At 46.9% G+C, this 14,562-nt stretch overlaps 1 protein-coding gene across 1 annotated transcript; it reads left to right on the forward strand.

Annotated features, from left to right (window-relative positions):
- Positions 1-1,691: 1,691 nt before the first annotated feature.
- On the forward strand, positions 1,692-14,562 carry LOC101829188 (2'-5'-oligoadenylate synthase-like protein 2). Its single transcript, XM_013119716.3, has 6 exons — positions 1,692-2,087; positions 4,028-4,316; positions 5,088-5,263; positions 9,445-9,686; positions 11,016-11,157; positions 11,593-14,562. The coding sequence occupies exons 1-6, from the start codon at positions 1,890-1,892 to the stop codon at positions 12,061-12,063; spliced, it is 1,518 nt and encodes a 505-aa protein (XP_012975170.1). The 5' UTR covers positions 1,692-1,889; the 3' UTR covers positions 12,064-14,562.

Consider the following 14,562-nt stretch of genomic DNA (forward strand, 5'->3'; position numbering starts at 1 on the left):
TTAAATGAAAATTGATTCCTGCCGGTCTGTAGTAAAACCTTTCTTGTCGGGTAAGCACTGCTAGAGCAAACCTAAAGAGAAGCCGATCCTCAACTTCGTGACCCGCCGTCACTCCCTTGGGCCAGCGCCACACTGTGTCCCCACTGAACACAACCACTGCCCCAGGAGCATGTGTCACCTGTCCTTAAGTCACTGTTGCTCTAGGCCTGTGGCTGACTCTGCTTTCTGAATCCCCAGGCAAGCTTTAACAGAGCATAAATAATACGTGACCACATCCAGCCTGTCCTGAGGAGCCCAGGAAGTTCTCAGAACAGTGTGAACTCACTTAGGAGGAAAGTTCCTCCCCAGGCTGATAGCATCAGGCCTTTCCGGTCCCCAGTGTCAGAGTTCTAGGGAAATTAACAGTTCTTTGGTACCCATAGTTTCACAGAAGGTTCTCTTTATAATAGGCCATCTTGAGGCAGGAATTCTGGCGGGGGTGGGGGGAGCATCAGTTCAGGGCACTAACTGCTCTAACAGAGGGCCTGGATTTAGTTTCCAGCTGCAGTTACCTGTAATTCCAGTTCTTTCTTATAGCACCCAGGCCCACCAGCGGGGGTGGGGAGGTGGGGGGTCTCACACTGCCCACAGTGAGCTGGGCCTTCCCACATTAATCATTAACCAAGACAGTTCAGTATCTTCCCAGGTTTGCCTACAGGCCACTCCTAGGGGGCATTTTTAAAACTAAGAATCCCTCTTCCCAGATGTGCTAGGTGTGTGAAGTTGACAGAGAACAGCCAGCATGGTGTCTCACGTCAGTGATACTTGCTCATCTGTGGCCTTTGCTGCTCTTTTCAGAGCAGCACGGAAATGGAATCGGCCTTGATGTCCACCAGCAGTAAGACATGTACACACACTAGAGTTTTATTCAGCTGTTAAAAAAAATGAAATCTGCAAGGAAAAAAATAGATAGACCTGTAAGACTCAGAAAGCAAGTACAGCATCTTCTTGCACACATGGGAACCCTAGCATCTAATTGTCACGAGTGTGCATTTTAAAAGATTTATTTATTATGTATACAGTGTTCTATCTACATGTTTGCCTGTACACCAGAAGAGGGCACCATATCTCATTATAGATGGTTGTGAGCCACCATGTGGTTGCTGGGAATTGAACTCAGGACCTCTGAGCCATCTCTCCGACTAGTGTGCATTTCTATGGGAGTGAGTGTGCAGAGACTAGGAAAGAAGTGAGGGGCCTGCGACGTGGGGAAAGAAGAGATGTATGGCAGTTAAAGAGGGAATACTAGTGATGGAAGGATACAAGGGAGACTGGGGCCAGGGAGATGAAGGAGAGGAAAGGCAGGAGGATCAACCAAAACTAGGTACATATGAAAAGGCCTGAACACAAGCTACAGGCGAGCAGCCCTGGGGAGGTAGGCTGAGGACCGCGGAACCAACGACCCTCAGCGTAACTACTCGCAAGAGACACTGTTAGTGATTAAGATTGAAATAAAAGAGTGTGCCTCTGCCAGGTCACCGGGGCAGATGCGATTATCTGGCAATTGCTGCCACTGAAACTGCAGAAAAGACACATTCAGTGTACACAACAGAGCCTGCGGGGGGAGGGGTGCTGTTCCTTCCAGCCTTGAAGAACAGGGAACTGATTCTCCCATGCAGTTTTACTTTCAATTCTCCGGAAAGCCTAGTTTCAGTTTCCAGACTGGCTGGCTGCAGAGCTGAGAAGCCGACCAGGGAGGGAGGAGCAGAGCTTTGCCTGGAGACTTCTTCATTTAGTATTTCTCCGTCCCTCCGTCATCTTCCCCAGAGTTTATCTGGGGAAGGCTGGAAATTTCTCCCTGAGCAAAAGCACCGAGGATTCACTCCAAGGAACAGGGTGATCCCACAGAGATGGATCCATCCCCTGACCTATACGAAACCCCTGGGGACAGTCTGGACCACTTTGTGGAGCACAGCCTTCAGCCCCGGAGGGACTGGAAAGAGGAAGGGCAGGACGCCTGGGAGAGAATCGAGAGGTTCCTTCGGGACCAATGCTTCCAGGATGAGCTGCTTCTGGACCAAGAAGTCAAGGTGCTCAAGGTGGTGAAGGTGAGCACAAAGGGTCCTGGGTTCAAGTCCCATCTCTGCCCTGTGGGATCTGTGACCGGGGGAGATGGGCCACTTCACCCCTCTGAGCCTCAGGCTCCTCTTCTTAGTTGGGTTTATCATAGGCAATGAATGGATAGAGCATAGGAAAGGCTTCTGCATATAAAATTAGTCTTGCAAAGCTGAAGGACGGTGGTGGTAATGAGAATTTGCGATTCTGATCTCAGGATGGACCACAGTCACCAGTTTCCATAAAATGTGTGCCTCCTAGCAAGACAATAAATAGTTGGTAAGCTCAATGGGACTCCAGGGGCTACCTGGGTAAGTAATTCAGCATCTACTTAAAATCTGTAGTCTCAGCCAGGCGGTGGTGGCGCATGCCTTTAATCCCAGCACTCCGGAGGCAGGGGCAGGTGGATCTCTGTGAGTTCGAGACCAAGCCTGGTCTACCGAGCGAGTTCCAGGACAGGCTCCAAAACAATACAGAGAAACCCTGTCTTGAAAAAACAAAAATAAATAAAATAAAATCTGTCTTCTCTGCTGGAAAAGTGCAAACTTAAAACACATCCCCTTCAATCAAGATTGTTTGGATCAGAAATCCAGGTGTTCTTCATTTTGCTAAAATGAAAGACATCTTACCTAAACTGGAGTAAGTCAGACTTTATCCAGGACCCCTGACTCCATGCATGGCCAAAGAGATAAGAACTGGAGAGAAAGGACTTAGGACTATGATGAACCTAAACAGACAGACAGCTGACACCAAAGATCAGGAAGAGCTGTTAGCAAAACAGGTTTCAAGCTCCTACAGTTGCCTCAAAAGCTGCAACCCACCCCTTTGGTATTCCAGCCCTCTAAACCTCTGCCTCAGCCAACAGCTCCCGGGTCTAGGGCTCCATCAGCCTCTTTGCTTCTGAGATGCTGAAAGAAACAACAAAAAACAGGAAGTCCAGAGCTGGGCATGGCAGCCCCCACCTGTGACCCCAGCATTTAGGAGGTCGAAGCAGGAAGATTACCAGTTTAAGGCTGTCAAGTCTGGGCTATGTAGCAAGTTCCAGGTCAGTCTTGGCTACCCAGTGAGGCACTGTCTAGGGGAAAAGGAGATGCTGAGATTCATGTTCTCTCATCTTGTTAGTTCTGAAACGCAGCACTGTGTTTCATTATAGCATTTTTCAAACAGTAATTTGTTTGGTGCTGGGGATGTAGCTCTGAGATTGATATGTTGTTTGCCTAGTATGTAAATCCATCTGTAACTCTAGTTCCAGAGGACCCACACCCTCTTTCTGGCTCTGGGGACATCAGGCACACATGTGGTGCACAAACATACATGCAGGCAAAACCCATACACGTAAGGAGTGTTTGTTTATTGTTCTTTATTTTCTTTCTAAGTTTGAGATTTCCGAACATTTGGATTTCTCAGTTTGGGCCTAGGGATGCGCAACCTATAATATCCACAGCAAAGGTCTCCCTCCATGATGGGGACCAATGGTTTCCCTTTTGTGTGTGGTTTTTTTCAAGACAGGGTTTCTCTACTTAATTTTGACTCCTGGAACTCATTCTGTAGACCTGGGTGGCCTCAAATTCATGTAGATCTGCCTGCCTCTGCTTCCTGGGTGCTGGAATTAAAGGTGTGCACCACCGCTGCCTGGTCCAACTGCTTCTTTTAAGGATTTTTTGTTAGTTTGTTTTGTTTTTCAAGACAGGGTTCCTCTGTATTGCTTTGGAGCCTGTCCTGGAACTTGCTTTGTAGACCAGGCTGGTCTCGAACTCACAGAGATCCACCTACTTCTGCCTCCCAAGTGCTGGGATTAAAGGCGTGTGCCACCACCGCCCGGCTCTTCTTTTAAGGATTGTATAGGGGACTTACCACTAATGCATTTGGCCTACCTAGAAACCTCAAAGCACCAAATCTCAGGATAGGTCAATTTGTACTGTCCCCTCCACAGGGAGGCTCCTCTGGAAAGGGGACAACGCTGAACCACAGATCTGATCAGGACATGGTTCTGTTCCTGAGCTGCTTTTCCAGTTTCAAACATCAGGCGAGACTCCGAGAAGTCATCATCAACTTCATCAAGGCAAGGCTGCTTCACTGCAGGGAAAGCCTGGCCTACAACATCACTGTGATTAAACAGAGAGAAGGAAATAGGACCCCTCGCTCCCTGACCTTAAAGGTCCAGCCCAGAAAGAGTGACGACATTATTCGGATGGATGTTCTGCCGGCTTATGATGCTTTGGGTAAACCTAGTGCTGGATCTGTTTCAAGGAAATGGTTCTGGGGTCTGTTCTTTCTGGGAGAGGCTACAAAAAATAGAAACCACTGAAGTTTACTCTTTAGTGGGGAGGTAGGAGTGGGAACATCCCCTGAAGATGTGCATCCCTCCACAAATGCATGGGTCCCCAAGTCCCAGTGTTGCCCAGAGAAAGACGATTCATCGAAATGAATTCCTACCTACCCTCTGGGAAACACAGGTCAAACAACAGTTCTAAGGTCTTTGGTGTTAGCCAGAACTGGATTTAAATCATCTGTAAAACAAGGCTCTCATGTGTTCACATTTTATAACCTGTGTTACCTTGGGTCAGCAACTTGGGCCTCCAGACTTGAGTGCACTAACTCAGTGCATGTAATAATGTTAAGGAGAGTCATGGTAACTGACAATACTTGCCCACATTTGAGTTATAAAAATGGCAATTTCCCATGGTTGCCTTTGAATTTACCTCCTTTTTGGAGCTGATCTGAGGACTCCACGAGCTTAACTGTGATCTCTGTGCTCAGGAAGCAGAGGCAGGTGGATCATAAGCCTGATGGCAGCCTGGGATCCACAGAGAGACCCTGTCAAGAAGGGAGGGAAGAGGGAGGGAGGAAGGGAGAGGGGGAAGATTGAAGGAGGATGGAGGTGGGGAGAGAGGGGTGAAGGGGGTGAAATAGGGCAAGGGAAGAGGGAGGCTTTCCTATCTCGCCCGTCTCAAAACCTAGAGTTTCCTGACCAGATAACTTTCTCCTTCCAGGATCCTTCTCCCGAGATTTGAAACCAGACCCAGAAATCTATGAAGATCTAATAAGAACTAAAGGCAATCCCGGGGAGTTCTCACCAAGCTTCACAGAGCTGCAGAGACATTTTGTGAAAAGCCGCCCTGTTAAACTGAAGAACCTCCTCCGGCTAGTGAAGTTCTGGTACCAGCAGGTGAGGGCTAGGAGAAGAGGAAGGGGAGGGTGGGCACAGCCCGTTATGTTTTTAAAGAGGGGATGTAGCTTGCTGCCAGGGAGCTTGCTTGGGATGCATACGGGCCTGGGTTTGGTCCCCGGCACCATCTAGAGAGGTAGAGTGGGGACGAGAGGAGCAGATGAGAGGCAGGATAAACAGTGAACGAAGCTGGACAAATGGAGTCTATTCACGACCTGCAGCACTGAACAGTATCAGAGCCAGGCATCACTATGGCGATGGTGTTTGTGTCTTGCTTAGAGCCTCCTGCTTCCAGTGACACCGTCCCCAAGGGCAATTAAACACTCACTGGCGAGAACAAACAGACACATGGCATTTTGATAAAAACAATACTAAACATAAAGAGAACATTGTGAAGTACTATGTCCGGTGATCTAGGCTGTATGTGCCACGTGATTTCCCCATTCGGTGTTTGTGGCTAATGCCTAGTGGGTGGACACTACCCTCATTTTGGAGATGAGAACACTGAGCTGAAATGTTAAAGGCAGAGCTAAGGTGTGAACAAGAGTGCTTGACTCTGGGATCTGTGCCCTTCAGCGGTGACAGGGACTGTTCTTTATAGCATCTTTTCTTTCCAGTTATCTGAATGTCGTAAAGGGTTCATTATAAAAATTTTTTATAAAAGGAAAAAAAAAACCAAAGTGGGAAAATGCAAAAGGAAGAAAGTGAAATTCACACGCAGTCCCAGGGTAAACCAGCAATAATGCATTAATGCAGCAGCTGCCTTTTCATGTTTTTTTTATCTGTATTCACACAGCTCACACTCAAACCATAGGTAACCAGAATCATGCCAGGACCCACCCTTTAAACAAACACACATGCTGTTGACCTTTGGCATTGGATGTGAGAGCACTGTCTATTTATGTCACTTGCACGCTTTGTTATTTCCTCATCAACTTTAAGACCTCATGAACTGCCGGGCGTTGGTGGCACACACCTTTAATCCCAGCACTGGGGAGGCAGAGGCAGGCGGATCTCTGTGAGTTCGAGGCCAGCTTGGTCTACAGAGTGAGTTCCAAGACAGCCTCCAAAACAATACAGAGAAACCCTGTCTCAAAAAACCAAAAAAAAAAAAAAAAAAAAAAAAAAAGACCTCATGAACTGCATGCATTTGCTATTCTTCCCGTCTGCACTGCAAATGTTGGCATGGATACACCACTCACCTACTGGCTCTAACTAGGCCAGCTTTAAGAACACAATGGGCTGGCTCAGCATTTAAGAGCATGTACTGCTCTTGCACCAGACCCAAGTTCAATTCCCAACACCCACACTGGGCAGCTCGCAACTGCAATAACTCCAGCTACAGGGAAGCCAATGCCCTCTTCTGGCCTCCAAAGGCACTACACTCACATGCACATACCCAATCACAGACACACATTTATACACAATTAAGGACACAGTTATTGGAAAATTATGTGTATAGTGTTTTGTGTGTTTGTATATCCGTGTATGTGTGTGTGTGTATGTGTGTGTGTGTGTGTGTGTGTGTAGGCAAAATTATGCGTATAGTGTCTTTGTATGTTTGTCTGTATATCCATGGGTGTGTGTGTGTGTGTGTGTGTGTATGTGTATGTGTGTGTAGGCCTCAGGCTGATGTCAGGAGTCTTCCTTGATCTTTTTCATATATACTGGGACAATGTCTTTCAGTTGACCCTAGGCTTGTCTACGTGGCTGTCTAGCCAGCTTGCTCCATGGGGCCCCATCTCTGCCTCCCAAGTACTGGGATTATAGGCTGTTACAACACCCACCCAGCTTTTATGTGGCTTCTGGGTATAAGAACACTGGTCCTTACCCTTGCATGGAAAACCCTTTATCCACTGAGCCCTCTCCCAGGCTCAGATTTCTGCAGATGAATATTTCTGACCTTCTATGATAGATTTTGGTTACTTATCTGAACTACCTCTTTCTCTCCATAGGGAATATATATATATATGTATATATATAGTTATTTGAATATTACAATGGACCCATCATAAAATTCAAACAGCATAAAAATCTAATAATAAGGTAAAAGTATTGTGTGTACGGATGTGTGCATATCAGTATGGGAATATGCTACACTCATGCTCATAAGGGCAACCCCAAAACTGGACTGAGGGTATGTGTGTGTGTGACTTCTTAGCCACCTAATTTTTCTTATGTTTATTACATGCTTTAATTCATTTTAACTTGTTCTTGAATATGGCATGACTTTGGCAATGCTTTTATTTTCTTCCGAATGACGAACAAGTTGTACATCACAGTTTGAATTATGCAACCTTTTCTCACTGTACTAAAATACTACTTTTGTTAACACTGTTAAATCCACAAATCTAGTGGGGACTAATTCTGAGCATCTATTCTGCTTCACTTGACTGGTTTCCTTTTTAAGTTCTGAGGGACTGAACCCAGGATCTTTTGCATGGTAGAGAAGCACTACTAAGCTGCTACAGCCCTGACCCTTGACCATTGTTCATTCTTATGCCCCCAAACTGCTGTTTTTGTTACCAGGTAGAAAGTGAGGAATGGCACCCAAGTTTGACCTGTGACCTCCACATGTGTGGCAAGCACACACCCCCACACACACACATACAATACACATACAAGACAGAAATCAGTGACAGCCAGGCAGACTGTGCACACCTACAGTCCCAACACATAAGAGGCTGAGGCAGAAGAATTGCAAGCTTCAGGCTAGCCTGGGCTACACAGCAAGACTGTCTCAAAAATAAAAATCACCTGGAGTTTAAATAGAATCTACTACTGTTGTCTTACTCAATGGACATGGCATCAAATTGTCTTCTAAATACGTGTCATTAAAGCCAGGGATTAGTGTAGTTATCTGCTCTCATCAGAAAAGACTCCCCCCACCTGCCCTCAGGACACAGTAGCTATCACAGACTCACAACTAGTCTAAGTGCAGAGAACAAGTGACCGCGGGGCACTCAGCCCCACGTGGGGCATCAATATCACCCTGTCTACAAGGCTAAGAACACTGTGCACGAGGAGGCGGAAGGAGTCTGAGCCGGAGATCATGGTGGTTGGGGGGCGGGATGGCTATGAAATAGTGTCCTCTGGACATGACAGATAGACAGATTCCCACTACTCAGGTGCTCACAGCAGTGTCAGCTACCTGCAAGAGACCGGAGCAAGATTTAGTTAATCAGCAACCCAGGGTTGCTGGGAGAGAGCTGAGAGCTACTGGCTGTTGATAGCAGCTGGGAGAGGGAGAGGTGGTTTTGTCCTCAGAGGTGCGGCTGATGGGTGGCCCCACATCCGTGGACATGATCGACTCCAACTGGATTCCATGGGTTACAGAAAAAATAGAAGAGGATGAGGAAGAAGATATTGGGGGAGGGTAAGAAGGTAAAAGGGGTGAAGGTGGATATGATCAAAATACTGTATACAGGCACAGAATTCTCCAACGATATATGAATAAATAAAATAAATCTAAAGGCTGCCATAAATTTATTAATTAATTTAGGAGGAATTAAACACTTACTGGCATTCCTTCTTCTTTCATTTTATTCAGTTTTTTGTTTTGTTTTTCTGAGACAGGGTTTCTCTGTATTGCTTTGGAGTCTATCCTGGAATTCTCTCTGTAGACCAGGTTGGCCTCGAACTCACAGAGATCTGCCTGCCTCTGCCTCCAGAGCGCTGGGATTAAAGTTGTGAGCCGCTGGGCGTTGATGGTGCACGCCTTTAATCCCAGCGCTTGGGAAGCAGAGGCAGGCGGATCTCTGTGAGTTCGAGGCCAGCCTGGTCTACAGAGCTAGTTCCAGGACAGCCTCCAAAACAAAAGAGAAACACTGTCTCGAAAAACCAAAACTAAATAAATAAAGGTGTGAGCCATCAACATCCGAGCATTTTATTCAGTTTTGAGCTGTCTGTGTGTTGTAGATTTTTGCAGTTACTTCCTGCATTTGCTGTATCACATTGCCTTCTCCATTCTAACTTAAAAGCATGGACAGATATGCAGACGGTCCACAAGAGACCCCAGATCAAAAGTCCACCCAGGTCCCACTGTTTCATGGCTGTCACATAAAGCATCAGAGGAACCCGAAAGCTCTTAAAGCATCAAGAACATATTCTTCTGCCCTCCCTCCCTCTCTTTCTTCCCTCCTCCCTCCCCCTCACTTCCTTCTGTTCCTCCCTTTCTCCAGTACCTGAGAAGACAGCATAGAAGAGCAGCATTGCCCCCAAAATATTCTCTGGAGCTACTAACCATCTATGCCTGGGAAATGGGTACAGAGAGCAGCGAAAACTTCAATTTGGATGAAGGATTTGTAGCCGTGATGGAGCTCCTCAGAGACTACCAAGACATCTGTGTCTACTGGACCAAGTACTATGATTTCCAAAATGAAGTCGTCGGAAACTTTCTCAAAAAACAGCTGAAGAGAGACCGGTATGTCAACCATATTACTTATGACTTTTAGGAATAGAAACCCTGACTGAAGTGTCGTAGAAAAGTAAGAGACTCAAGTGGCTTTTGCAACTGAAACATTCGAAGAAAACTTCAAGTATAACCACGTCACCAAGGTCTCTTTCTGTGAGTTGGTCACCCCCACCCTTCCCAGGGCTTCACTTCCGGTTTATCCCTTCAAGGCTGCAATTGTTCTAGCCTTCTCCACTAGGCGCCAACTTTCCAGTATAGAACTGGTATGTCAAGCAAGATCTCAGAGGTCCAGTCTCACGAGCCTCCTTAGGCTCCAATCCTAATCAAGGGCTTTACTTGCAGGTATCGCTTCTGCCCAAAGGTGCATGCAACTCCTGCTCTGGACATTCTGAAGAATGTGCCCTGTTGGCCATAGTTTCAGTTTCAAATGAGTGAGTTAGGAAGTATATAGTCGGGCGGTGGTGGCACATGCCTTTAATCCCAGCACTCGGGAGGCAGAGACAGGTGGATCGCTGTGAGTTCAAAGCCAGCCTGATCTACCGAGGGAGTTCCAGGACAAGTTCCAATGCTACAGAGAAACCCTGTCTTTTTGTTTTGTTTTGTTTTGTTTTGTTTTGTTTTTTTGTTTTTACGAGACAGGGTTTCTCTGTATTATTTTGGAGGCTGTCGGTCCAGCCCAGCCTCGAACTCACAGAGATCCGCCTGCTTCTGCCTCCCGAGTGCTGGGATTAAAGGTGTGCCCCACTACCGCCCGGCGAGAAACCCTGTCTTGAGAAGTAAAAACAAAAAGAAGTTTATAGAGATCAGAAGTAAAAGAAAAAATAGCAAGTAGAGGAGCAGCCAATAGCAGAATATATTCAATCGGGTGCTCGCAAATCCAGTGGAGACAACATGAGCAGCCTGACTGGGAGAGCAAACAAAGGCAAGAGCATCAGACTGCTTAGGACACCTGCAGACATCAGCCAGGGAAGTGGGGGGGGGTGGTCATCGGGAGTTCCCCATGGATGAGATTCCCATGTGTGAGCCATGGCTGGACCCCCAGCTTCTTGTTCCCACTGTAGCATGGGATAAACAACAGTGGCCTCTGGATGGAAATGGCTCCCCTTCCAGCTGTTCTCAATGTCCATTTCCCCATTACAGAGCGGCAGGTGGGAGGGACAGCAGGAAGGACCCAAGACAAAGAGTCTTGGAAGAACTCTTCGAGCTACACGTTTGGGATTGTGGCTTAAACACCACATGGCAATTTACGATTATAATGTGTTTTACGATTCCACAGACATGAGGGCCAAGGGCCAGCATCCAGACCTTAACAAGGATCTGTTTCCATTCTCTCCTCAGGCCCATCATCCTAGACCCAGCTGACCCCACCAACAACTTAGGAAGTAGAAATGGATGGGACCTGGTGGCGAGAGAAGCTTCCTACTGCCTGCAGCAGACCTGTTGCTGGACTGGAAACCCCAGCAGGGGCTGGGATGTCCCGGTACAGTGCAGTCTCATACTCAGACCTCACAGTAGCTCTTCCCTCAGCACCCATAAGTCCCAGGACAGGCAACACAGTTAGGTATCGTAGCCTAATTCTCACCTATAGATGTTTAGGCATTCCCCAGGGGTTCCATAAATACAACACTGTAGTGTGCCCACGGTGGGTGAAGATTCTGCATAGTTCCTCACAGAAAGAGTATCCTTTAGACACCAGTTGTTGCTCTGGCTTTGGTAAGTCGAGGAACACAGTGTGACTTGGTGGTACGCTAAGCCTAGGGTGGCGAAGCAGCTCTCCTGTTGCCTTATGTATTTACTCAGAATCTCCCTGTTTGTCTCGGTACATGGTAATTTCTACCAGGAAGGGAGAAACTCTGTAGATAGTAGACGGTTCTCATCACACAGATGCCCTTTCTCTCTCTTACCTCTCTTGCAGCCAGCAAGGAAAATTCAGGTGACAGTGAAACAAACAGAAAAGGAAACCTGGAGGCTCTGGGTAGACCCCTATAGTCCCATCAGGAAGATGAAGGCAAAGATCAAAAGGACAAATGGCACCTCCGGGGAGCTACGCATCTCCTTCCTGGATCCACAAGGGGAGAGGCAACCGCTCAGCAGCCAGAAGACCCTATCCGATTATGGAATATTCTCTAAGGTGGCCGTCCGGGTGCTGGAGACCTTTTCTCCTGAGATCCAGGTCTTTGTGAAGGATTCCAGTGGCCAGAGCAAGCCTTACGCCATCGACCCTGACCATACCATCTATGACCTGAAGGAGAAGATTGAAGATGCTGGAGGGCCTTGCACAGAGAATCAGGTACTGATGTTGGGGAATAAGAAGCTGAAAGATCGTTGCAGCCTTGCAGCACTACAGATAAGAGACTGTGACACCATCCAGCTCAGGGTGATCTAGCCCTAGTCTGCCTACTGTATGACGTCAACACTTGACGCCTCCCTGTCTCAACCCTTTACCCAGACGTTGTGTTCATTCTGTACCCTAAATATCAACATTTGCTCACACATACAGAATGAAGTTCAAGTTTCTTTGCTGAATAGTGAGTCTTTGATGCAATCAAGCCAAGCCCTACTTCCTTCTCCGTCCCCACTCAAAACGCACCAGTCTCCCAAATACTCAAAACTCACGCTAAATGTCAAGTCATGCCCCCGTCACTTTGAGTCAGTTATTCTTTCCCCTTGGCCCACGTTTTCATATTTCAAGACTTAGACTTGTAAGTCACTGAATCTCAAAGTGCAGACCCCGGACTGACAGACTCACCATTACTCCAGGAACCTCTTAGAAAAGGAAATTGACCCAAGTCAGATATTCTACCGAGGCAGCCGTCAGTGCCATGATAAGCTCTCCAAGTTGTTCTGATGCATGCTCAAGTTTGAAAATGACTGGTGTACGGCCCATGAGCTGGCCAAGTCATCTTATGCTCGTATTCTCTCTCTTCGTCCACAGTAACCTTCTGTGAGAGGAAGTTGGGTGTTAATCATGTTGTTTTGTTAGATCTCTCTCTCTAGAACATTGAGACATAATTGTTTTTCTTGAATGCTTTATGCCTTGGCCCTTGTGATCTAGAATGGTACCGATCCAGTGTAAATATTTGACGTGTACCTGTTGAATAGATAAACAAACCAAAGAATGGCGTTGAATCCCTCAATGTTGTCTTCATCATATCTGATGCCATTTTAGAGTCCACGTAGTTTGAGGTGCCCCTAGCCTACATGTCATTCTCTAAAGATGTTCCCAAGTAACTTTTACAAACATCATACTGGTGGGTAGACATGGTCTCCCTCTGTCTAAACCCACCTGGACCAAAGGTGATGAGGGTAGACTCCATCCACTGGTTATCCTTAGGCAGGCCCATATTTCAATCTTGGAAAGCAGGGCCTGGTACAGTAAACTTCTTGAAAGAAGCTGAACAGTCAAGAATAGACCCACCCTTGCTTAAATACAGACAGAGAACCATTCTCCCACAGAACAGAGCCACACACAGCAAGAGACAGAGCCAGAGCATGCTCTCACGCCCAGGGAGAGGCTACACGAGTCGTTTGTCCCTCCTGCTACCCAAGTTCTCCTTGTACCTTCTCATCATCCTCATGTCACTGAATAAATCCAAGCGGGACATCTTTTCTGCCCTGAGACCTCTGTTTCCACAGCTAAGTTCAGGTCACTTATCTGTCCCTCAACACACGCAGAGTCCCATGCACCCGTGTGGCCTTTATACCAAGAGTCTCCATAGACAACATCATTTGGCTGTCTTCACAGCTGCCTTAGAGCTGGATGGACTTGTAGAAATAACAACCCTTCTACATTTTACATATGGGAGAAACAACAACAACAAACAAACAAGCAAACAAAAAGCTTAAAATATAGAAAATCAGCCGGGAGGAGGTGACACATTCCTTTAGTCCCAGCAGCACTCTGGAGGCAGAGGCAGGCCGATCTCTGAGTTTGAAGTCAACCTAGTCTACACAGTCCATTCCAGGACAGCCAGGGCTACACAGAGAAACCCTGTGTCAAAAAACAAACAAACCAAAAAAGTCCCTGCAAAAAGATGGATGGACGTCACATTGAGAGTGAGGGCTAGAAGGCTAAAAGCAGGTCCCCTCTCCCATCTCCCTCTCTCTGGTACCAGGAGGTGCCACTCACATTTTGGGTGGGTCTTTCCTATTCAAATGACATGATCAATAATAATAATAACAGTCCCTCACAAGAATGCCCAGTGGCTTGCCTTTCAGTTGATTCTAGATCCAGTCAGGTTGACAACTAAACTCATCCACCTCAGACTCCATCAGGTTACAAGTGACAGAAGCCTAAACAAATACAGTTTGAGCTAAATTAACTCATGACCAGGTGACGGCTCACACCTGTAACCCCAGGACTCAGGAGTCTGAGACAGGAAAATTGCTGTTCAGTTGGAGCCTACAGTTGGCCCCTGCACGATTTGGAAAGTTCTATTCCTGTCTGTCTGTCTTTCCATACCCCTTCAGTTCAGAGGGTCTCGGAACAGAGGAAAGGAGCCAAAATCCCAGCTCCGCATTCTTGCCAGCTGCTGCAACTTCCTCCCCTATGGCCGCCAGTCACTCAGCTTTTGACCATACTTGGGCACAAACCCAACTTATGGCAGACACATCATCGCCCCTTGGCTACAATCTATAAAACTTTCCTGCCCTGGTCTGGGTGCTTGGCTTCTCTGGCCTCCATCTCTGGGACTGGAGAACCTGCCCAGGAGGTGCTTTTTCAGTTAAGCTCAAGCTTTTAAAACTTTCAAACACCATCCAAAGTATTAGGAGTGAAATGATTGATGCTTCTTGGCCCTTGGGCACTTCATGAAGGTGAACAGAAAGAATATGTGAGACCTGAGTACTTTTTGTGTGAATAAATTGTCACTAGAAATATGGTGAA

The sequence above is a fragment of the Mesocricetus auratus genome, unplaced genomic scaffold, assembly GCF_017639785.1.
Source record: "Mesocricetus auratus isolate SY011 unplaced genomic scaffold, BCM_Maur_2.0 Super-Scaffold_100025, whole genome shotgun sequence".
Lineage (NCBI taxonomy): Eukaryota > Metazoa > Chordata > Mammalia > Rodentia > Cricetidae > Mesocricetus > Mesocricetus auratus.

Bases quoted from the DNA above. Each gene is read 5' to 3' on its own strand.
- LOC101829188 (XM_013119716.3), top strand. From the start codon at position 1,890: ATGGATCCATCCCCTGACCTATACGAAACCCCTGGGGACAGTCTGGAC. The intron at 2,088-4,027 runs GTGAGCACAAAG...TCCCCTCCACAG, and splicing joins AGGTGCTCAAGGTGGTGAAG to GGAGGCTCCTCTGGAAAGGG. The intron at 4,317-5,087 runs GTAAACCTAGTG...TTCTCCTTCCAG, and splicing joins GCCGGCTTATGATGCTTTGG to GATCCTTCTCCCGAGATTTG.